The sequence below is a fragment of the Salmo salar genome, chromosome ssa13 (genome assembly GCF_905237065.1).
Source record: "Salmo salar chromosome ssa13, Ssal_v3.1, whole genome shotgun sequence".
Lineage (NCBI taxonomy): Eukaryota > Metazoa > Chordata > Actinopteri > Salmoniformes > Salmonidae > Salmo > Salmo salar.
Genome location: NC_059454.1, coordinates 67,129,597 through 67,154,732, shown reverse-complemented (window position 1 = coordinate 67,154,732; position 25,136 = coordinate 67,129,597). Strand labels below are relative to the sequence as shown.

Here is a 25,136-nt window from a genome sequence, read left to right as displayed (position 1 = left end):
ACTCTTGTATATTATTGTAAATAATCCCTTACCTTTGATTATCTTCATCAGAAGGCACTTCCAGGCATCCCAGGTCCCCAACAAATATAGTTTTGTTCGAAAAAGTTCATAATTTATGTCCCAATAGCTTCTTCTTGTTAGCGCGTTCCGAAGGCACCTCAAAATGTTCCGTCGTGCGCGGGACTTCTCCTAACGAAAGCCCCCCCCAAAATATTTAAGTTCGTTCAAACATGTCAAACGTTGTATAACATAAATCTTTAGGGCCTTTTTCAACCAGAGCTTCAATAATATTCCATGGGGACGGTTGCATTGTCTTTCAAAACGTTTCGAAAGGGGAGGGTAGCCAGGGGCGCCCGTGTCATAATGGTGATGGCCCTCCCCATGTGACCAAGATCAACAGCCTCTCTTTCAGTCAGTTTTCACAGTAGAAGACTCAAACCACTTTGTAAAGACTGGGGACATCTAGTGGAAGCCATAGGAAGTGCTCAGTGAACCATAGATCACTGTGTGATTTGTAGGCAAAGTGCTGAAGTTGAGTCCGCAAATCAGATTTCCACATCCTGTTAGAAACTGTCTTGGGGTTTTGACTGCCATATGAGTTCTGTTATACTCACAGACACCATTCAAACAGTTTTAGAAACTTTAGGGTGTTTTCTATCCACATATATTAATTATATGCATATCCTAGCTTCTGAGTTTGAGTAGGAGGCCGTTTAAAATGGGCACGTATTTTTCTCAAAAATCGCTGTAGCGCCCCCTATCCTAGGCGAACTTCAAGAGGTTAATGCTAGCTAGCAACTTACCTTGGCTCCTTGCTGCACTCGCATAACAGGTGGTCATCCTGCCACACAGTCTCCACATGGAGTGCAATGTAATTGGCCATAATCGGCGTCCAAAAATGCCGATTACTGATTGTTATGAAACTTGAAATCGGCCCTAATTAATCGGGAATCGGTCGACCTCTACTACAGCGTAATACAAATTTGTGCTTCAGTAAGGTTGGCTTCTTAGCATTCGTTGCCATGGTTAATAACTGTATTGCAGAAATGGAATGTAAATCCCAGAATATAGATGTTATGGTGGCAGCTGCAGAGAATTAATGGTGTAGAATGTTTTACTGCAGAAGAGTTACAGGGTGTGTTGAATGAGAGTCCCGTTCTCCCAGGCCATCGGCCTGGCTAAGATAGTTTAGGGTAAATTAAATAGCGGTATATAAGTGTGGGGTTAGTTGGTGGTGCAATTTTTTCCTTTCCTCCTTCGTTTTAAAATTTGTATCACATAATGTACCATGATCGACCACACATTTCTGCACAGTAGGTGGCGGCATGCACAAACAAAATGTGTGAACGCCATGATACCAAAGAAGAGATTTGGACATGCAGACAGGAAGGTTGCATTTGCTGTTGGATTGTGACTTCCGGTTAACTGGCATTCCTTGAGAGGGAAAGACCAAGATGCATGTCAGGAGAAGTGCAGTATTATCATAAGGAGATGTATACTTGGCATACGTAGGAGGAATGGAGGGAAAAGGAGAGGCAGAGGAGGTCGAAGAGAGAAAGGGAGGAAGGGGGTTAAAAATGGGGGGGGGGGGTAATTGCCGGATCTAAGACAGGAGGAGAAATGGAAGTGAATGAGGGCGAAGTATCGGAGGTAGTAGATGTGGTTAAGTTTTTGGAGCACCAGGTTTGCACCAAGGGTCAGGATAAAGATGTGTCTGTGACAGTAGGAGTAACATTTTTGGAAAAAGTGGACCCTTGCCTTTTGGCTGATCCATTTGTGGTTTCAGGCTGGGTGAAAACAGAGTTGGGTGCTGTGGAATCAGTGAAGGTAATCAGAATTGGTCTTTTGATAATTGTGTGTTACTGCTGGTCAGAGGGAGCAGGCGCTCCACGTTAAACAAATGGGGACAAGAGAGGTGAATTGTTTTGCTCTCAAGGAAAGGGTGCCATTGAGAGGAGTGATTACTGGGGTAGGGGTAAATGTGAAAGTTGACCAACTGAAGGTGAAGATTCTGGGTGTTTGCGATGCTCGTAGTTTGATGCGACGCAGACAGGGTGGCGTGAGTGGTGAAACAGAAGAATTGTTGTCTGTCCTTTGAGTTTTGATGTTCAGTCTTTGCCCAACGAAGTAATGTTACGATATTTAAGTTATCCCGTATGAGCTTTTGTGCCGAATACATTACGTGGTTACAGGTGTCAACCTTATGGGCTGACCACGACTCCATTTTGTTGCTCCCAGCCTATAGACAGAAACTAAAACAGGAAGCTCCCACCCTCAGGTCTGTTCAACGCTGGTCCGACCAATCGAATTCCACGCTTCAAGATTGCTTCGATCACGTGGACTGGGATTTGTTCCTCATTGCGGCGAACAACAACATTGACGAATACGCTGATTCGGTGTGCGAGTTTATTAACAAGTGCATCGGCGATGTCGTACCCACAGCGTCTATTAAAACATTCCCAAACCAGAAATCTTGGATTGATGGCAGCATTCGCCCAAAACTGAACGCGCGAACCACTGCTTTTAATCAGGGCAAGATGACAGGAAACATGACCGAGTACAAACTGTGTAGCTATTCCCTCCGCAAGGCAATCAAACAAGCTAAGCATCAGTACAGAGACAAAGTGGAGTCACAATTCAACGGCTCAGACACGAGAGGTATGTGGTAGGGTCTACAGACAATCACTGACTACAAAAGAAAAACCAGCCCCGTCGCGGATCACGATGCCTTGCTCCCAGACAGACTAAACAACTTTTTTGCTCGCTTTGAGGACAATACAGTGCCACTGACACGGCCCACTACCAAAACCTGCGGGCTCTCCTTCACTGTAGCCAACGTGAGTAAAACATTTAAACGTGTTAACCCTCGCAAGGCTGTAGGCCCAGACGGCATTCGCGGCCGCGTCCTCAGAGCATGCGCAGACCTGCTGGCTGGTGTGTTTACAGGCATATTCAATCAATCCTTATCCCAGCCCACATGCTTCAAGAGGGCCACCATTGTTCCTGTTCCCAAGAAAGCTAAGGTAACTGAGCTAAATGACTAACGCCCTGTAGCACTCACTTCCATCATCATGAAGTGCTTTGAGAGACTAGTCAAGGACCATATCACCTCCCCCCTACCTGACACCCTAGACCCACTCCAATTTGCTTACCGCCCCAATAGGTCCACAGACGACGCAATCGCCATCACATTGCACACTGCCCTAACCCATCTGGACAAGAGGAATACCTATGTAAGAATGCTGTTCATCGATTACAGCTCAGCATTTAACACCATAGTACCCTCCAAACTCGTCATTAAGCTCGAGACCCTGGGTCTCGACTCCGCCCTGTGCAACTGGGTCCTCGACTTCCTGATGGGCCGCCCCCAGGTGGTGAGGGTAGGAAACAACATCTCCACCCCGCTGATCGTCAACACTGGGTCCCCACAAGGGTGCGTTCTCAGCCCTCTCCTGTACTCCCTGTTCACCCACGACTGCGTGGCCATGCACGCCTCCAACTCAATCATCAAGTTTGCAGACGACACTACAGTGGTAGGCTTGATTACCGACAACGACAAGACGGCCTACAGGGAGGAGGTGAGGGCCCTCGGAGTGTGGTGTCAGGAAAATAACCTCACACTCAATGTCAACAAAGCAAAGGAGATGATCGAGGGAGCAGCCCCCTATCTGCATTGACGGGACAGTGGTGGAGAGGGTGGAGAGTTTTAAGTTCCTCGGCGTACACATCATGGACAAACTGAAATGGTCCACCCACACAGACAGCGTGGTGAAGAAGGCGCAGCAGCGCCTCTTCAACCTCAGGAGGCTGAAGAAATTTGGCTTGTCACCAAAAACACTCACAAACTTTTACAGATGCACAATCGAGAGCATCCTGTCGGGCTGTATCACCGCCTGGTACGGCAACTGCTCCGCCCATAACCGGAAGGCTCTCCAGAGGGTAGTGAGGTCTGCACAACGCATCACCGGGTGCAAACTACCTGCCCTCCAGGACACCTACACCACCTGATGTCACAGAAAGGCCAAAAAGATCATCAAGGACAACAAGCACCCGAGCCACTGCCTGTTCACCCCGCTATCATCCAGAAGGCGAGGTCAGTACAGGTGCATCAAAGCGGGGACCGAGAGACTGAAAAACAGCTTCTATCTCAAGGCCATCAGACTGTTAAACAGCCATCACTAACATTGAGTGGCTGCTGCCAACATACTGACTCAACTCCAGCCACTTTAATAATGGAAAAATTGATGTAATCAATTTATCACTAGCCACTTTATATTATATAATGTTTACGTACCCTACATTACTTATCTCATATGTATATACTGTACGCTATACCATCTACTGCATCTTGCCATCTTGATGTAATTAAAAGTATCACTAGCCACTTTAAACAATGCCACTTTATATAAGGTTTTCATACCCTACATTACTCATCTCATATGTATATACTGTACGCCATACCATCAACTGCATCTTGCCATCTTGATGTAATGTATCACTAGCCACTTTAAACAATGCCACTTTATATAATGTTTACATACCCTTCATTACTCATCTCATATGTATATACTGTACACTATACCATCTACTGCATCTTGCCTATGCCGTTCGGCCATCACTCATTTATATATTTTTATGTACATATGTACTTATTCATTACTTTACACTTGTGTGTATAAGGTAGTTGTTGTGAAATTGTTAGGTTATTTTACCTGTTAGATATTACTGCATGGTAGGAACTAGAAGCACAAGCATTTCGCTACACTTCTATTAACATCTGCTAACCATGTGTATGTGACAAATAAATGTGATTTGATTTGATGTGGCAACAGTGTGTCGGAGGGGGGTTCCTAGGTGTGAGAAGTGTGCGTAAGGGCATGAGACAAATGCATGTGTAGCATTAGGGAAAGTAGTGGTATGTGTTAATTGTAGGGGTACCCATGGGGCTGGAGATCAGAAATGTCCACGAGAGACGCAGGTTGAGGTTTCCAGGATTAGAGTAGTGCAGAAGCTGTCTATGCTGAGGAAGTGAAGAAAGTAAAGGAAGATGGGTCAAGGGGGAGGGGGGGTCATGAGGAGTCGTGTGAGTTGAAGAGCTGTACCAGTGCAGAGGGATAGTCCAACAAGTGCTATATGTTTCAGTAAGATTGGATTTGTATCATTTATAGCAATGGTTATCAACTGTACTGCAGGGATGGAACGTAAGTCACAGAAAATTGAGGTTGTGGTGGCTGCTGCAGAAAGGTATTTGGGTGTGCCAGACTTGACGTCAGAAGAGTTACAGGGTGTGTTAAGTAGGACTAAATAGATTTAAATAGTGGAGGTGGGGATTATTCTTTGTTTTTATATGGTATTTGTTTATTATTTTTAATTCAAGCAAAGTATAAAGGAGTTATACTCCAGTCTAGTTGGTGGCGGTAATGCAACAGGTATTGGATGCCAACCGCCATTAAACGTCATCGAAGAAGAAGGTACCTAAGAAGAAGTTTACGGAAAATGGCCAGCTTTGGCAGGGTTGCTGGAGTTTTGAGAAACTTTTGGAGGAGACCTTGGTCATACAGAACGCTGCATAGTGCCATGGGACCTGGCATTTTGGGGTCTGTCGTTGGAAGCGTGCTGGTATATTATCACTTTGAGCCGAGTAAGAGGTTTTTGCCCTTCACCGTCCATGCCGAGGAGGAAAAGGTAACGTTAAAGTCTCGTTGGTAGCTAGCTAGCTGCGCCACTCTATCTGTAAAGTTAGCTACGAAGTTTGAGTTAACTAGCTATCCGAACTTGCCAGGAATCTTGCTAGTTAGCTAAGTGCCTGGTGAGGCAGTATTTGTATGCTAAACTTTTCTACCAGGCATTATCACAACTGAATGTTAGTACAATGCTCAAGTAAACAGCCATGTTAAGGACGATGCGCGGCGTCCTATATTACAGTAGGCCTATTAGTAAACAACAAGTAGCCTATTTAGCTAAGGCTCTGCGTACAAATAATATGGTAACGTTAGGTAGCTAGTTATCGCATTTTTTTATTTTTTTTTATCCAATCAACAGTTTGAGAGTATTGTGGTGTATTCAGAACGGTGTTAAACGTTTTAATTAGACGGAAACGGTGCTGAATGACATGATGATTACAGTGGCTCAGAGGACGATATTGTTTTGTGTCTTCTTTATATATGAACTATGTTCGAATACTCATACTAACCATGCTATCTGTGACGTAAATGTAGTGCATACTTTTTGGTCATAATATGGATATAGTTAGTATGCCAAAAGTTTCCGGATGTCGTACTACAGTCGCAAAAATACGAAGTATACAAACAGTGGACACTTGCCGTGATTTTAGGGTCCATAATGCAATTCTTCTGGAAATGGGCGTGACTTCACATCGTTTTCAGATTTGAAGAAAATGTCGGAAAAAATGTTACTTTTCGAATAAGTTACCTTTAAGAATATGTTGGCTGACAATTCGTTAGCTACTCCACCCTTACGAACCACATACCTGCACATACTGCTGTAAATCAAATACAATTGTATTAGTGACATGCGCCTAATACAACAGGTGTAGACCTTACAGTGAAATGCTTACTTACAAGCCCCTAACCAACAATGCAGTTTAAAAAAAATACGGATAAGAGATGAAAGTAACAAGTAATTAAAGAGCAGCAGTAAAATAACAATAGCGAGACTGTACCAATACAATGTGCGGGGGCACCGGATAGTTGAGGTGGTATGTACATGTAGGTAGAGTTATTAAAGTGACTATGCATAGATGACAAGAGAGTAGCAGTAGTGTAAAGAGGGGGGGACAGGGGGTGGGGGGCAATGCAAATAGTCTGGGTAGCCATTTGACTAGATATTCAGGAGTCTTGTGGCTTGGGAGAGAAGCTGTTTAGAAGCCTCTTGGACCTAGACTTGGCGCTCCGGTACTGCTTGCCGTGCGTTAGCAGAGAGAACAGTCTACGACTGGGGTGGCTGGAGTCTTTGACCATTTTTAGGGCCTTCCTTTGACACCGCCTAGTATAGAGGTCCTGGATGGCAGGAAGCTTGGCCCCAGTGATATACTGGGCCGTTCGCACTACCCTCTAGTGCCTTGCGGTCGGAGGCCGAGCAGTTGCCATACCAGGCGGTGATGCAACCAGTCAGGATGCTCTCGATGGAGATGCTGTAGAACCTTTTGAGGATCTGAAGACCCATGCCAAATCTTTTCAGTCTCCTGAGGGGGAGTTGGTTTTGTCGTGCCCTCTTCACAAATATCTTGGTGTGCTTGGACCATGTTAGTTTGTTGATGTGGACACCAAGGAACTTGAAGCTCTCAACCTGCTCCACTGCAGCCCCGTTGATGAGAATGGGGGTGTGCTCGGTCCTCTTTTTCCTGTAGTCACAATCATCTCCTTTGTCTTGATCACGTTGAGGGAGAGGTTGCGTAAAGATATGCTATGTTAGCTAGCTGCTTTCTAACGGTGTTAACGATGTTAGTTGGTTACTAATACATTAAAATTGCCAGTATATTAACAATATCCTATCTAACTACCTACCCAATGTTTGACTTGATTATTCCAGTCATTAGCTGTGTGTTCTCAATGGACATTCGGGTGCTTTCGTGAATTCGCTCTGGCTATCCGAGTTAGTCCAATTTCAGAGCACTCTCGTTTGAGTGTACCAGAGTAGCACAGAATAACTGAATTTACGAACGCTCAACACCCGTTGAATATTGCCGGTGTCGTTAAACGTTGGCAAAGTAACTTAATTAAATTGTTGCCAGCAGCAGTTTGTCACCAACTGTCTGGATAACATGAAAACTGCTTAACCAGCTCTGCTAGGGTGAGTGAAATGGTCAGAGTGAGGTGTTCTCTCATTTGTGTCTGGAAGTAGCTAGCCAGTTAGCTGGGTGCCTGACTACCGTTGTTAGATCAGAACGCTCAAATCAACCCTACTCCTCGGCTAGAGCGTCCAGTGTGCACTCTGAACACTCCCAGAGCGAAACACTATGAATTTACAAACGGACAATCTGACAACGCTCTGAATTTACCAACGCCCAGATTGCACTCTGGCACTCCAGATTGAATTTAAGAACACACCCGAAGTAGTAAAATGTCTAGCTAGTAATTTGTTATGCTAGCAAGAGGTTGCATAGCAACAGCATCCACTTCTGGTAGACAGGTGAAGCGCAAGTATGCTCAACTGAAGGATACTGTTCGTTTACAGTGTACTAAAATGAACTAATAGTATGTAGTATATTCTCATTAAGTATGTAGTATACAGTATGTTAGTATGGGTATTCGAACACAGCTATGATCTGTCTGTGCACCACAAGTTTTGCTATTTGATGGTCACACCATATTGATTAGGGCTGCTTTCAGTATGAAAAAAACAGTGTGCAACGTTAAATAAATGGAAACGTTGCCGGTCTGAACGACCAGTTGAATAACTGACCGAGAGGGGAGAGGCCTATGGGATAATATTTTCTATGTATAGGGTCAGGAGTATTGTAGGGTCAGGAGTATTGATAGAATTAGCAAGCAAATAAAATGTAACCATTAGCTAATTGCTGTTTACATGAAAGTCTATGTGCCAAAATAGTTGGTCAGGAGTACTGAACATTCTATTTCCATTATCTTATCCAATTTTCAGCTTTGCACTGCCCCTTAGTTTAGACTTTGTCCTCCTTTTAGTGCTAATGCTTCCTTCTGTATTATAGGTGCTTCCAGTATCCCAGATGTCTGCCAGACGGATGCGCTTCAACCAGTTTGCCTCAATGATGTACGATGAGGAGCTTTACATGACACCAAGAGATTTCCTCTTCTCAATCATGCTGGAGAATGTTGACCGTAAGTACAGTAGTATCAAATGATAGTGTCCATGTTGTAAAATGGCCTACGTGGTTGAAAAGGGATACTGCATGATGTAATGAATGTAATTGTTTGGCATATGGCTTCATTGGCTAGATACAAGCTCCATCTGGGTAAGTGTATTACATTTTGTTCCAAGCAAGAACTGCTCTTTACTTTTCCTTCTGCTTGTAGGTAAATTGCAAAATAAAGCTCTAACCAAAAAGGTGAGTGTTGGGATCGGGTTAACTCATTGTCAGAACTTGTTTTGGATTTACTGTAGTCTTACCAACATGAGCATTACAGCACGAGATTACTTTTTGTTGTTTGTCTTTGCATAATTGATGATACTTGCAGGAGGTGGATAAGATGCTGGATGCTGCCTCACGGGCCCAGGCAGGCAACAGTCTGTTCAGAAACTTTGGAGACAATGGTACGTTTTCATTCCATGGTCAAACAACCTCACTGGTGCTACGTGCTTTATCAAAGTTAAAAGATGCTGGCTAATTATACTTCAGGCAGGAAATGTGTATTTGATGTTGGAGTCAATCTAAACGGGTTAAATTAACACTCACTGAAATGTTTGTGTGATACAGATGGCATGTTTTATGTCTTGCAGGTCTGATATCGTACACAGAGTACCTGTTCCTGTTGACTATTCTGACCAGTAAGTTATAGACTCAGCATGACATACAGTAGAAACAGCCCTCCCTTTCAATGACATGCATTGGAACCTGCATCCTCTCATGCTTACACAGCACATCTTACTTCATCTGGGTCGTGTCCATTAGCAAAATGGTTTGCAACTGAAAACAAAAATGTGTGTTTATTGGACAAGTTTAGTCAATGTCAATTGGATAGCTAGTTAGCGGTATCTACTCAGTTGAGCTTTGCCCGACTGCTGGGGTTGCTGTGGAGGAGGTCAAAGGGTTTGAGTATAGCCTAGTATCATTCAATCGGTGTCATCACCTGCTCAAGGGCCGCGGCTTCTTCATGGGCGACAGATGTCGATGTGTTCAGAGGGTCCCTGGTTTGAGTCCAGGTAGGGGCAGGGAGAAGAACGGAAGCAACACTGTTACACAAGGACAGATGATACCTTCCCGTTTCAGACAGTTTTCTACCGTTGGGTGCCTAATGAACACGGCCCTGGTTTAGCACAGATGTAGCATATAGACGTGCAAACATAATGAATATGTGGCAACACCTTTGTAGAGGAGCTGGCTCATTTATGAATTGCCGAGTTTCCGTTGCCCATGATATTTTCAGGCCCCTCATCTTATTGTCTGCACAATAGGTTAACTTAATTTGACGTAGCCTAATCTAATGCACTATCTATCATGTTTAGCCTGTTACTGTAACACATTGTGAAAATAATAAGATTATGTATGCATTACTTGAATTGGTGGGATTTTCTATGCTGTCAAGGTTAGTGCAGTGACTGAATAGCTGGCTAAAACTTATATGTAGCTGGACTGACAACCTGGGTGGTGGTTTTCAGTAGGCACAAAATGAAAAATAACATCTTCAAACAGTTCAGTAGAACGGACATTTTATTTTTCTATTTATAGTATTTTTTTCTCATACGTAGATACTGAACACACAGCTCATGTGGTAGTGTTTTGGCGACTTAACTTCCTCATTCAAAATGTTGCCCGGTCACCAACAATGTTGTGCTAGAATCATTATTTCAGAAGACCCTGCTGTTAAGCGCTCATCTTGTCGCTGCTTTGTTAGGTCCAAGCAGTACCTACAGTTGAAGTTGGAAGTTTACATACACCTTAGCCAAATACATTTAAACTCAGTTTTTCACAATTCCTGACGTTTAGTAAAAATTCCCTGTCTTCTGTCAGTTAGGACACCGTTTTATTTTAAGAATGTGAAATGTCAGAATAATGGTAGAGAATGATTTCAGCTTTTATTTATTTCATCACATTCCTAGTGGGTCAGACGTTTACATACACTCAATTAGTATTTGGTAGCATTGCCTTTAAATAGTTTAACTTGGGTCAAATGTTTCAGGTAGCCTTCCACAAGCTTCCCACAATAAGTTTGGTGAATTTTGGCCCATTCCTCCTGACAGAGCTGGTGTAACGTTGCAGGTTTGTAGGCCTTGCTCACACACGCTTTTTCAGTTCTGCCCACAAATCTTCTATAGGATTGAGGTCAGGGCTTTGTGATGGCCACTCCAATACCTTGACTTTGTTGTCCTTAAGCCATTTTGCCACAACTTTGGAAGTATGCTTGGGGTCGTTGTCCATTTGGAAGACCCATTTGTGACCAAGCTTTAACTTCCTGACTGATGTCTTGAGATGTTGCTTCAATATATCCACAATTTTCCTACCTCATGATGCCATCTATGTTTTGAAGTGCACCAGTTCCTCCTGCAGCAAAGCACCCCCACAACATGATGCTGCCACCCTCGTGCTTCACGGTTGGGATGATGTTCTTCGGCTTGCAAGCCTCCCCCTTTTTCCTCCAAACATAACTATGGCCAAACAGTTCTATTTTTGTTTCATAAGACCAGCGGACATTTCTACAAAAAGTATGATCTTTGTCCCCATGTGCAGTTGCAAACTGTAGTCTGGTTTTGGTGGTTTTGGAGCAGTGGCTTCTACCTTGCTGAGCAGCCTTTCAAGTTATGTCAATATAGGACTCGTTTTACTGTGAATATAGATACTTTTGTACCTGTTTCCTCCAGCATCTTCACAAGGTGCTGTTGGTCTGGGATTGATTTGCACTTTTCTCACCAAAATACGTTCATCGATAGGAGACAGAACGCGTCTCTTTCCTAAGTGGTATGACGGCTGCGTGGTCCCATGGTGTTTATACTTGCGTAATATTGTTTGTACAGATGAACGTGGTACCTTTTTCTTTAGATTTTCCCATGATGTCAAGCAAAGAGGCACTAAGTTTGAAGGTAGGCCTTGAAATATATCCACGGGTACATCTCCAATTGACTCAAATGATGTCAATTAGCCTATCAGAAGCTTCTAAAGCCATGACATTTTATGGAATTTTCCAAGCTAGTTAAAGGCACAGTCAACTTAGTGTATGTAAACTTGTGACCCACTGGAATTGTGATACAGTGAATTATAAGTGAAATAATCTGTCTGTAAACAATTGTTGGAAAAATTACTTGTCATGCACAAAGTGATGTACTAACTGACTTGCTAAAACTATAGTTTGTTAACAAGACATTTGTAGAGTGGTTGAACAATTTGTTTTAATGACTCACCTAAGTGTATGTAAACTTCCGACTTCAACTGCAGATAAGCCTGTGATGTTATTTTCTAATAGAAAATGCATTGTGTAATTTCAGAGCCACACACAGGATTTCATATAGCTTTCAAAATGCTTGATATTGATGGCAATGAGCATGTGGACAGAAAGGAGTTTCTCAAGGTATGCTTTATAATCTGTATTATATAATGTTCCTCACATTTTCGTTTTTTATATCGTCGCTCTCTGATGAAAACCTTGTAACTGCATTTGTGGCCAATTTTCTTTCTTTTTTTATTGATTGAAAGCAGTAATTCCCCTCAATGTACTCTGAACATTTCGTGACTCTAGGACCAAGAAAATGTATTCAAAATAGCTTTTGAAGCTTTATAATTGTATGTTCATTAATGCGGAAAATGTGGTAATTGTTTTGAATTTACTGAAACATTTGTGGTTCTCATCAGACAGCGATGAAAGGGTTCTCAAGGAGTTGATGGATTTGTATTTTCATGTTGCATATAGTAATCTGTATTCAGTCTGATTGTATATCAAATTATATAGTAATGTATATCTATATCAAGTATCTACGCTGTTAAATTCCAAAATATTACGAGCCCTAACATGGAAGTTGCCCAGTTGGAGGTTTTAAAATAAATGCTCCTACAAGTGAGTACTATACACTTGATACTCAGTCACATGTTGTATGGCCAGTACTTCAAGTCTGCACCAGTTTCTCCCAGTTTCTGCCAAAAGGCACCTAAAGGACTCTGACTCTGTGTAGATTGATGAGGGGGAAAATCTATTTAATCAATTTTAGAATAAGGCTGTAACGTAACAAAATGTGGGAAAAGTCGAGAGGTCTGAATACTTTCCGAATGCATTGTATGTTACAGAATCTAGTTTGTAAACATACTGTATTTACCAGTTGGATTTAGCACAATGCAGTATGCATACATTGTTACAAAAAAGCATGTGACTGACACAGTTTTGTACCAAACCAATGAAAAGTTGATTCCCTAATTTTGAACAGAGCCTGGTGTGGACATTCAGCAACACTGGGAACCACAGGGTTTAGATAGCGTTAAGAGACCTCTGTTGTGTGTTCCTACTGGGAATATGGGGTCCAAAACATCTTACACGTAAGCATGTTATGCACCTGACAAAGTAGAGCGAGGAGCAGCATAGATAATCATTCAGCGTGTTTTGAGGGGATCAGTGTGAGCAAGGCAAGTGATCGCTTTGGTAACATCATGAGTAGTATTTGGGATGCAAGATGATTTGTAGATCAGTAGTTCTATGCGGTCCAACTGCTGTTCAGTCGATCTCAAACACACACTGTTTGCTGTTTCTAACTGGCTCCAGTTTTAATATTAGTGAGGCATTGTGGGTAGTAAAACTTTTTGACTAATGAAAAATTCTCTTATTGCTGACATTTATTGGATAATCCAGATGAGTAAGAGGTATGTATGTGTTATTAGTGGGTTTATAACTGAATTAGTTGTTTCCTGAATTTTTAGACTAAGCTAGCTAAGAAATGCTCTCACTAGTAGTAAATGTTTTTAGCTTAATCTTTTGTAGTTTAGTATCTGCGTTTATTATAATACAAGTAGCAATTGTTGCTGCTTTGTTTTTATGATGAAGCTCAAGAAAATCATTGGGAAAAGAAAAGAGAAAGTGCCCATGGAAGGTGCCACAGACTTGGTGAGTCAACACTCTAAACCTTTTTAAGACTGAACTCAGTCATTTATGTGATTTGTTGAAAAGTTTTCAAAATACTTGATATGGGCAGCAGGTAGCCTAGGGGTTAGAGCGTTGGGCCAGTAACAAAGGTTGCTGGATCGAATCCCTGAGCTGACAAGGTAAAAATCTGTCGTTCTGCCTCTGTACAAGGCAGTTAACCCACTGTTCCCCAGTAGGCCGTCATTGTAAATAAGAATTTGTTCTTAGTGACTTGCCTAGTTAAATAAAGGGTATTTTTTTTAATTTATTTTAAATGACATGTGGAAATGCACATTGAAAGCGCTAAGCCTTGCCAACTGTCATTGTACGGTGACGTAAACCATTGCGTACCGGCTGGAAAACTGATTGTGTTTACTCGTATTTCAAGCGTGATGGGGCTTGCAGTAATAACAAAGGCAGGAAGTGTTGAAACTTGATGTCATCTTCACAGAAACCAGTCGTAGAGGGGGATGGTGTGAACACTACACTGCAGGCATTCTTCTTTGGCAGGAATGGCAAAAACAAGCTTCAGTACAATGTATTCTGCAGGTAAAATACACTACATGACCAAAAGTATGTGGACACATGCTCGTCGAACATCTCATTCCAAAATCATAGGCGTTAATATGGAGTTGGTCGGGGACTTGCTTCCATTCAGCCACGAGCATTAGTGAGGTTGGACGATTAGGCCTGGCTCGCAGTCGGTGTTCCAATTCATCCCAAAGGTCTTTGATGGGGTTGAGGTTAGGGGTCTTTCCAGGCCAGTCAAGTTCTTTCACACCAATCTTGACAAACCATTTCTGTATGACCTCGCTTTGTGCACAGGGGGCATTGTCATGCTGAAACAGGAAAAGGCCTTCCCAAAACTGTTGCCACAAAGTTGGAAGCACATAATCGTCTGTAATGTAAATGTATGTTGTAGTTCCAGTGAAGGGAAATCTTCACGCTAAGGGGCTTAGCCCGAACCATGAAAAACAGCCCAATTGGTGAAGCGTGATTCATCACAGCCCTCATTGGTGAAGCGTGATTCATCACTCCAAAGAATGTTTCCACTGCTCCAGAGTAGAATGGCAAGCTTTACAACACTCCAGCCGACGCTTGGCATTGCGCATGGGGATCTTAGGTTTGTGTGCAGCTGTTCGGCCATGAAAACCTATTTAATTCAGCTCCCGATGAACAGATCTTGTGCTGTAAACATTGCTTCCAGGGGAAGTTAAACTTCGTAGTGAGGGTTGCAATCGAGGACATACAATTTTGTTACGCACTTCAGCACTCGGCGGTCCAGTTCTGTGAGCTTGTGTGGCTAACCACATTTGCGGCTGAGCCGTTGTTGCTCCTAGACATTGCAACTTCACAATAACAGCACTTACAGTTGACCGCAGCAGCTCTAGCAGGGCTGACTTGTTGGGAAGGTAGAATCCTATGACTGTGCCAAGTTGAAAGTCAATGAGCTCTTCAGTAAGGCCATTCTACGGCCAATGTTTGTCTATGGAGATTGCATGGCTGTGTGCTTGATTTTATACATCTTTCAGCAACGGGTGTGTTTGAGTATGGGCCCAGAACCGACCTAGTCACATTCAGTGTCTTTAATCTGGATGTCTCCTCTAGGTTCATGGAGGACCTGCAGGCGGAGGTGCAGGAGATGGAGTTCCTGCAGTTTTCCAAGGGCATGGACACCATGCGGCGGGAGGACTTTGCAGAGTGGCTGCTGCACTACACCAACGAGGAAGCCAACGAGGCCTACTGGGAGAACATGAGGAAGAGGATCCCAGCTGGCCAGGTAAAAAGGAACGTGGCCCTGTTCCAATGCTTTGAAAAATCCACCCTTCCTTCCTTGGTCATCACAGATTATTAGGGGTTGTGAAAGCAAGGTTGTGAATTGCCACCCAATTATTTTCCCCAATCCAACCAATTCTGATGTGGGGTTACTTTAATGAAGAAAGGATGCATTTTCTATTCAAACAGGGCCAGGGATAATAGGAAGTCAGGTCAATGTACCTTCAGGTTTAAGAAGTTGTGAAATAGAGCACATTTTGGGGGTGGGGGGTCTCAAGGGTTGACTTCTCAGTGTACAACTTGGACATTTGTCCTTCTTCTTTTGTAGAGCATCACATTTGATGAGTTCAAAGCGTTTTGCCTATTCACCAACAACCTGGAGGACTTTGCCTTCTCTGTGAAAATGATAAGTGAAGCCAACCGACCTATTGGAATGGGTAATTTTAATTTCTACCTTGTTTTAAGTAGGAAGGGCATTTTGTATGCATGTTTCTGATTCAACACAGTCAAATCACTTCAACCAAAGACATTATCCTGATAGTTTGTTTCCTTTCCATTCTCCACAGTCCAATTTAAGCGAGCTGTGAAGATCGCCACAGGGCACGACCTCTCGGAGAACGTGCTGGACACTGTGTTCAAGATCTTTGACCTGGACGGCGATAACTGCCTGAGCCACAAGGAGTTTATCGGAGTGATGGAGGACCGAGTACTACGTGGCTTGAAGGTAAAGGGGGTATTTACCAGTTGGCAATCACATTAAAAAGTATGTCAGGGCGTTATTTGATCTTGAGATCCGTGCTTCACTCAAACTTTCATGCAAGTCTCCAATTTACTTGTTAATAATCATTGTGTTGTGAGTTGCGGTCTCTGTATGAATAGTGCTATACAAGTTAAGTTTCAGCCGAAGCTACACAATCTAATCGAACCGCCCGGCCCCCTAGGACACCTTTTCCAGTGTACTAAATAACCTTTTAAACGTTCCGCAATGTGTTACTTTACGCACTTTTTGGGGGAGAGAACCTCACGCTGATCATGTTGTCCAAATTTTTCAGAATGTTAATCTTAGAAGTGAGGATTAGGAAAGGGAGGAAGCAGCAGAGATTGCATAACATTTTTTGGGTGGTTGTTTAGTCCACAGAAAAAGGTGTCCTGGTGATCAATTCACGCAGCCACTCTGTAAAGTTTATTAACATTATTATTATTAGAGGTTGACCGATTTATGATTATTTTTTTTTCAATACCGATTATTGGAGGACCAAAAAAGCCGATACCGATTTAATCGGTCGCTTAAAAAAAAATATATATATATATATATATGCAATATTGACAATTACAACAATACTCATTGAACACTTTTATTTTAACTTAATATAATACATAAATAAAATCAATTTAGTCTCAAATAAATAATGAAACATGTTCAATTTGGTTTAAATAATGCCAAAACACAGTGTTGGAGAAGAAAGCAAAAGTGCAATATGTGGCGTGGCATGTCAAAAAGCTAACGTTTAAGTTCCTTGCTCAGAACATATGAAAGCTGGTGGTTCAATATTCCCAGTTAAGAAGTTTTAGGTTGTAGTTGTTATTATAGGAATTTTGACGTGTCAACTATTTCTCTCTACCATTTTGTATTTCATATACCTTTGACTAATGGATGTTCTTATAGGCACTTTAGTATTGCCAGCCTAATCTCAGGAGTTGATAGGCTTGAAGTCATAAACAGCGCTTTGCGTCAAGCATTGCTAAGAGCTGGCAAACGCAGTAATGTGCTGTATGTATGAATGAATGCTTATGAGCCTGCTGTTGCCTACCACGGCTCAGTCAGACTGCTCTATCAAATCATAGACTATAATATAATAAACACAGAAATACGAGCCTTTGGTCATTAATATGGTCAAGTCTGTAAACTATCATTTCGAAAAAACAAAATGCTTATTCTTTCAGTGAAATATGGAACCGTTCTGTATTTTATCGAACGGGTGGCAACCCCAAGTCTAAATATTGCTGTTACATTGCACAACCTTCAATGTTATAATTATGTAAAATTCTGACAAATTAGTTCACAGTTCGCAACGAGCCAGGCGGCCCAAACTGTTGCATATACCCTGACTCTGCTTGCACTGAACGCAAGAGAAGTGACACAATCTCCCTAGTTAATATTGCCTGCTAACATGAATTTCTTTTAACTAAATATGCAGGTTTAAAAAAAAAAAAAACGGCCATGCCGATTAATCGGTCGACCTCTAATTATTATGTGATGTTTTTATTTCCCCAGGTGCAGCCCCAGCGTGGCATCATAGATTATTGGAAGTGTGTGAAGAGGGAGACACTGAAAGGGGCCCAAGAGGCCCTCCGGGACACAGGAAGCCCTTTCTGAGGGGTCACGTTGTTGGATCAAGAAGCTCCTTGCAAGGTTTCACTGGGTGACTCCAATGTAAAGCATTGATGGCTGACCATCAAGTTGCTCATTATCACTATTTGTCAATGGAATATAAACATGGTCCTCATGAACCAGATCAATAAGGGATACCAAATTCTATATTTTTCAGGCTTCCTTTTTGTTTGTGAAAAGGTTATTACAATATACATAATCTGTGGGTAAGTGTTTTGTTTACAATATTTTTAATATTTTCTAATTAGACTTGGGCGATATACCGGGGTATTGCCGAATACCGACTATGATTTTCAATACAGTACTACGCCACTACTTATAGCTAGCTATAAGTTAAGTGTAACTATAAGAAATCTAAGATGTCAAATTATATCCAGCGTAGGGCTCAAGCTATGCATTTGGTTTGCTAGTGTGAAGAGGCTAGATGTCATGATCACGCTTCTTGGTTACAGCAGAGACATTCAATCCCCTCATGAATCAATATCCCTAGTGCCTAAATTGTTTTGTCAAAAAAAAGTATTCATCTTTTGGGCGCCACTTGTGTGAACATTTAGCAATACTGTATACCTCGGTATGACAATCTAGATACCGCCCAATTCTAATCCTGGAAATTGGTTGTTGTGATGTTTGATACCAGTCTATGCATACAAGGCATGTGAAATGTGAGCTCGTTTGACATTTATTGAATGTCTGTCACCTTTTTATATCTTATTTCGCTGCTCAAATACATTGTTTACAGTTAGAGGTGGTTTACTGTGGTATCATTGGAATTTCATAAAGTTTTAAAATGCTGAATCATGGAAAATGTCATAGATGGAAAGATATTTTAAATATGTGCCTATTTTCAAATGTCTATGTCCAGTTGTGCTGTAACATATTGGCACCCTTTCACAATTCACTTCTTAAATAAATTGTAATTTGGGACTTGGTGGTCATGTTTGATTTAGAATTGACATTTTTCAACGTCAAATGGCCTGGACTAAATTATTTAAAATTCTAATTAATTTGGTTGGAATCAGGTTATTTTCATTAACGGTGTAATTTCTCAACAGGGTAAAAATAGCATTTTAACCAGTTTTGAACTTCCCCCATTGGAAAGTTCCAATATGAGTGCAACTGTATACCTTTTTCTAAGATTAATTGTTTGAAAAATGCTGCAGTTCTCCTGGTATGTGTGTGCCATACAGAAACATTTTTACAAAAGGGTAGGAATTAAATTGCACTAGCAAAGGGAGCAAGACAAAAATCCACAAGAGCAATGACTATTCTGGAATTTATTAGAGTTGACCCCATATTAAGATCACATTTCGAGTATGTTTAACCATTGAAGCGTGTGTGTGTATACATACACACATACAGGGATTTCAAAAAAAGTTAGAGACAAACAACCAGCTTACTTCTGTGGTAGATTAAGAAACAGAGTGACTGACAAAGTTATCAGTGAGTACAGCATACAAAGCGACAGTAAAATTAGAGCACAAAGCCATCTTTGGTCTTATCACTTACTATAAACACATACAATAAATTTATGTATCAAAAATAGAAATTAGTCATTTAAAGTAAAATTCACATTTCTGACATACAATATGTAATAAAGGAGCATACATTGAAGAGACGTGTGATTAAAATGTTTAAACCTTGGTTTTAAGGACCTACTGGTTTTGCCATTTAAAAAAAAAATATCTATTTGTCCTGTCCAAATAATGACCTGCTTCTGGTTACCCATGGACTTTCAATATTAGTATCGTTCACATATGACACAGTATGCAACTAAATTGTTTTATATAGAAAAACATGAAACGTTGAGAGATTGTCATATTAAAGAACAGACCTGTGCTTTCAATCCTGGGCTTTTAAAACAAGGCCTCGTGAATAGCCTTTGCTGCTTCATTGGACATGGAGAATGACTTGGGATTTTCTCTAGTTTAACTATTACTACCAACAGATGAGCCCCGCTCAGACAGACATGTGGCCCCATTTTGGACTGATGGTTCTGGTGCCCTCCTAACTTCTTAAAGGTGGTTCTGTTGCCTCCTGGGTTGCGTGGTGATTAGGTTATTTCTTGCTGCACCTCTGCGGTGCACGTGATGAATTGCAGCCAATCTGAACTTCCGGGTGAGATAAATAGATCAGGGAAGCGCTTTCAAAGTGTTTGATCCGCTGTTGAGAAGACAATTACAACATGTATTAGTAACAGAAACAACTACTGCTGCTCTAATAGCTCTATGAAAAAAATAAAGATTAATGTCATGGGCCTTTCACCTTGATTGGGGTCAGGGGTCGTTCTCCTTCTTCACTGTCACGTCGCTGTCTCCGGCCAGGATGGTGGAGATCTCTCCCTGCATGAAAGCCCAGGGCACGGTGGATCCGGCCAGGGGACAACGCTCACCGCTGGGGCAGTACACCTCTCCTCCAGGGCCTTGACTGCGGATGGAGCCACGCGTGCATGGGAAGCAGAACTTGTGGTGTGGGACAGACGGACACTGGACAAAGTGAGTGTCTTCCAGGCGCTCTCGGCAGAGGGTGCAGCAAAGCAGGGCGCCGCTCCCGGAATCCCCAGCGCTGGTAGTGCTCGGCCCCCCTTGGGCACCCTGGCCCATATCTGCCTGGGAGACTGCGGTGGAGGCAGAGGAGGGACTGCCGCTGGTTGGGCGGCCAGCTGCGGAGGAGTGGGCTGAGGACATGCCGGGGCCTTCTCGGGACATCTGGCTTGAGCTTAGGCTGTCGGCCACTCCCATGAGCGCTGAGATGGGCGAGGGCTGGCTGTGTGAGCGGGGCTGGCCATCCTGGGGGTTGGTCATGCCTGAGCCTAGGGGCTCCATGCCTGGATAGGGACCTCGAGACCAAGGCTCTCTGGCTGGGTGATCCCCCATGGGCCTTCCATCACTCTCTCCGTTTTCAGAGCTCGGTGATGCTTTGCGTCGCCGTGCAGCACCCTTGGTAGGTGCAGAGCGGCCGGTGGGCGCCATGGGCATGCCGGCATCCGTGTACGGCTGTGGGAGGATCTCGGGCATCGGTGGCTCCTTAAACGAGCGTACACCGTCACTAAGGAGCTCCGTGAGCGCACGCCAGTCCCCGGCACCCTGCCGCCTCTCATATTCCACGTAACGCAGCCCAGAGTTCACCGCTTTGCCCGCGTCTTTGTTTGAGTCACGAAACATCTGCCTGACAAGCTCCGGGATGCCCGAGAAGACTATTCCAGAGCCGCTGGGGTATTCCACAAACACCTTCAGCTCAAACTCAGGCCCGGTCCCGGCTTCGAAAGCGAGAATGCGCCCCACCAGGTTGTGGTCTTTCCTGAAGCGCACACTGAAGGGGGCACAGCCGCAGAGGGTCACCAGGACGTCTCGTACCGCTCTGGGGCGGTTGGGCCAGCCCTCAGCCCGGCTCCTGGCGCTCTCTGCCAGCTCAGCCATGACCTCCCCATTCCTCCAGCCTGCCTCCAGCGACATGGCTGACATTACCTGGCGCCTTCCATCACCACCCATTATATGGCCAGAGGAACCAGCCATCTGCGGGCCCCCAGCTCTGGTGCCTGAAACGGGGGCCAACAAGCCGTGAGGGGCCCCCACTAACCCCTGGGCTATCAAAGCATGAGGTATGGTCCCATGTAGAGCAGGTGCGGCCCCAGCCATAGCCCTTCTAGTGTTGGGGCTCTGCCTGCTCCCCTCTGACATACTCACATCTTCAGCTCTGTGCAGACCATTGGGGAGGCGGGGGGAAACGCCATACTCTCCCCTCCCCCTGTCTAAACGTTCTGCATGCTGCCTCCCTCCTTCCATCGGTCCACCTGAGCTGGGTTTGCCTTGCTGAGGGCCCGGGGACCTTCCGTCCAAAACACCGTGGCTGCTCTTCAACTGCCTGGCCGTCTCAATTAGGAGCTCGATTCTGTCCGCCCCGTCGTAGTTCACGCATCCCCGGCAAACAGCTTCGCTGAATTCCCAGAGCATGGCCCAGGGCATCTTGGGCAGATCGCAGAGGTAGCACCATTGCCGTCTAGAGGATGCCTGCGAGGCGGAGGACATGTTGTTTACAGGCCCTCACACAAACTTTCTTGAGCGGCCAACGCGTTTGTCTTTGCTTTTAGCGTCTTCGTCAATATTCAGTCACGTCGAGAAACATGTCCTGATTTTGTTGTAAAATATGAAACTATGCTCAAAAAGCTCTTGTTGATTGCTGCTTTTAAAAGTTAGCTACGTTTTCCTTTTCGGGATGCCCGTGTCGGTCTGTCTGGGCGGAAGTAAAATGTGTTTAAGACACCGGATACACGCACTTACGCTGCATTGCGGTTGCATTCTGGGAGCTGTAGTTTAAGTCAACATCTTTCCTCGATAGCTGGCCAGCTCACACTTATTCAACATTTTAAGAAACATTACTTAGCTAACTAACTACACGATTAATGCAATGTTCTGTGTCCAGTGCTTCTACGCATGATACCAACACGACAAAAGAGGGAACTAGCTCATTATTGTCTAGCTTGAACGTGTGACCGATTGAGTGTAGCCGAGTGTGGTAGCCGAGGCAACAGAAGTAAAAGGATGCGTTCGAGGAGATCACTTTGTCAAGTCCTTGGCCATCGTTGGTTACCGCCTTCAAAGTATATTGCATTGAGCAAAAGCATGAACTTGACAAAAATCAGGTGATCAAAGTTCATAAAATTTTGACTGCAGTCGACTTATAAGTTTCTGCAGTTGCTCTTCATCAACTTCATCCTACAGCCATCACCTGCATTGTGCACTGCTGATCCACCCCCAGAAGAAAAAAAACATGTTTTAAAGCTAATTTCCTGCAATTCTCCATATTTTCACATGGCTTGACCAGGGCTGAATAAAAATAAAAAAAAGTTGAATACACACTCAATATTCGACGACTTGGTTTGAGTACTTTTTGAGATTATTTGGGCATGACATTTAGAGTATGCTAACTGGGGGACATTGAATAACTTTTTTGGGGGGGATAGAAAATGCTAATATTATTGGTTGATGGCAGTGGCTAACCATATTATGGATTTCAGTCTCCTTGTCCATAGCAAACAAACATGTAAATATGTAATTCATTTGGGCCATAGAAAATCCTGGCAAAAGTTAACTGTACAAGAGGGTTGGCCACCCCTGATCTATGTTTCCCAAATACTGGGGGTTTGAATATGTTCATGTGACGTTATACAAATTACTCCACATTCAAGAAAACTGTAATGAATATCAATCTTCAGGTGGTTGAGGCTGATTTGCAAAACCTTTCCATCATCTTACTCTACATCAGTGTTTCCCAACTCCAGTCCTCCAGACGCTCAACAGCACACATTGTTGTTTTAGCCCCAGACAAACTCCCCTGATTCATCTCATTGAGGGCTTGATGATTAGTTGACTAGTTGTATCAGGTGTACATGTCCGGGGCTACAACAAAAATGTGTGCTGTTGTGGGTACTCGAGGAGTTGGGAAGCACTGCTCTACATAGGCATCTTTTGCATTTCTGCCTAGCAGCTTGTGCACAAGACTAAAATGACAAAACAGGATATTTGATGCAAGGGGCATTTCAATGCAGCCTATTCTCATTTTATGACTTTAGCCTATATGCAACACTGTCCATAAATGCTTACATAAATGCACAGACACGAGTTGGGATATCAGATTTCAAATAGCCTAATTACACCAGCAAAATTGGTAAGAAGCTAAATAATAGATTAGATTAGAGTTTATTAAAATATATATATATTTATTATATTTTTTTAGGGGGTAGATCAGCTTTAATTTTGCCGTTAGATTGTGGCTTCCATCAATGTAATTGTGTGCATTATTTCCAATCCCCCATATTTATTATTTTCCCCTAACCCTACCATTCCTCCCCTAATTGGAGTAAACTTATGGAAAACAACAATTAGGCTTCTACTTCCAGCTTATACATACTATATACATTTTATGGACACAGTATATTTTACAGTAGTTGTCTTTTGTTTGGTTTTAGTGCCATCCTTCAGCTCCACTCAACCCCTCCCATCTATCTCTGAACACCATCAGTTTTGATTTCTATTTGCCATATATTTTTCAACAGTCCTGTGATGTTTCACAAAAGTTCTGAACCTTTCTATTCTCATAGATTCTACATATTGTAAATTAAAGATAAACATTTTTGCTAAAAGTATTAGTATATTATTGATCGATTGACTATGACTTTTTAAATCACCCAGCAGTGCTATTTGCAGAGTTAGCTCCAGGTAAATGTTGCAATTCTTCAGCCATTCCTGAACCTTCGACCAAAAACAAGCTACATATGGACAGTACCAAAACAAATTATCTAATGATTCTGTCTCTTCGCAGCAAAATCTGCAGAGCTGGGATGGTTGTATCCCCCATATATAAACCATTACATTGGTTGCAAGAATTTTGTATAATCATTTAAATTGAAAAAGTCAAAGTTTTGAATCTAGCGTTGTTTTGAGTATCAGTTCATAAACCATGTGCCATGGAATCGGTACATCAAACATTTCTTCCCAACTATTTTGCAATCTATATGGCACAGCTGTCATACATTTTTTGGTCCTTAAATTAAACTAGTATACTATTTTCTTTAACCAATTTTGGTCTTCAATGCAGGGCTGACAGACAAGTTCCTTACTTTCTCCCCTTCCACTTGCCTCTTCCATTTTTGCGGTAATGCTGCAATTAGTTGGTTGTAATTTTGAGTAGAGCAGACATTTCCATATTTTTTTGTTAGCTGCATGTGTGACATAACTCAACCAGTCCTATTTATAATATAATTTTAAAAGATTATGCCTTTAGAATTTCTTTGTTGCGTAAAATATATATATTTTGTAATCAATTACTATATTTGAGTTCAAACATAATATTTCATTTCTTTATTTCGGGATATGAATACCGAGTATGTCCACTTCACCGTTAGACTATATTATTGGTAAACTACACGGAAATGTAAAAGTTTTATTTTTTAGTGATCCAATATGTGATCCAATAGTACATCATTTGGTTGTAATCCAGAGAGGTTATAAAAATTATCTAGATCATCTATGAGGCTGTGGAGGGATCCAAATTGTGGCTTTAAAAGAAAATGTGAATCATCAGCATACAATGACACCTTTGTTTTTAAGCCCTGGATTTCTAGGCCCTTGATATTATTGTTGGATCTTATTTTAATAGCTAACATTTGATGGCCTTAATAAATAGATATGCCGATAGTGGACAACCTTGTTTTA

General features: G+C 42.6%; 2 protein-coding genes across 2 annotated transcripts; one reads left to right on the top strand and one right to left on the bottom strand.

Moving 5' to 3' along the window:
* The first annotated feature begins 5,378 nt into the window (after window positions 1–5,378).
* LOC106567632 (calcium uptake protein 2, mitochondrial) lies at window positions 5,379–18,849 on the top strand. The gene is made up of 12 exons (XM_014137147.2): window positions 5,379–5,685; window positions 8,690–8,819; window positions 9,015–9,046; window positions 9,177–9,252; window positions 9,439–9,486; window positions 12,139–12,221; window positions 13,680–13,739; window positions 14,209–14,306; window positions 15,366–15,537; window positions 15,862–15,970; window positions 16,100–16,257; window positions 17,809–18,849. The coding sequence occupies exons 1-12, from the start codon at window positions 5,437–5,439 to the stop codon at window positions 17,908–17,910; spliced, it is 1,317 nt and encodes a 438-aa protein (XP_013992622.1). The 5' UTR covers window positions 5,379–5,436; the 3' UTR covers window positions 17,911–18,849.
* A 335-nt stretch (window positions 18,850–19,184) lies between these two features.
* LOC106567631 (interferon regulatory factor 2-binding protein 1) lies at window positions 19,185–22,745 on the bottom strand. The gene is made up of 2 exons (XM_014137146.2): window positions 20,188–22,745; window positions 19,185–20,085 (listed from the first exon to the last, which is right to left on the bottom strand). The coding sequence occupies exon 1, from the start codon at window positions 21,948–21,950 to the stop codon at window positions 20,199–20,201; it is 1,752 nt and encodes a 583-aa protein (XP_013992621.1). The 5' UTR covers window positions 21,951–22,745; the 3' UTR covers window positions 19,185–20,085; window positions 20,188–20,198.
* Between the last annotated feature and the right edge of the window lie 2,391 nt (window positions 22,746–25,136).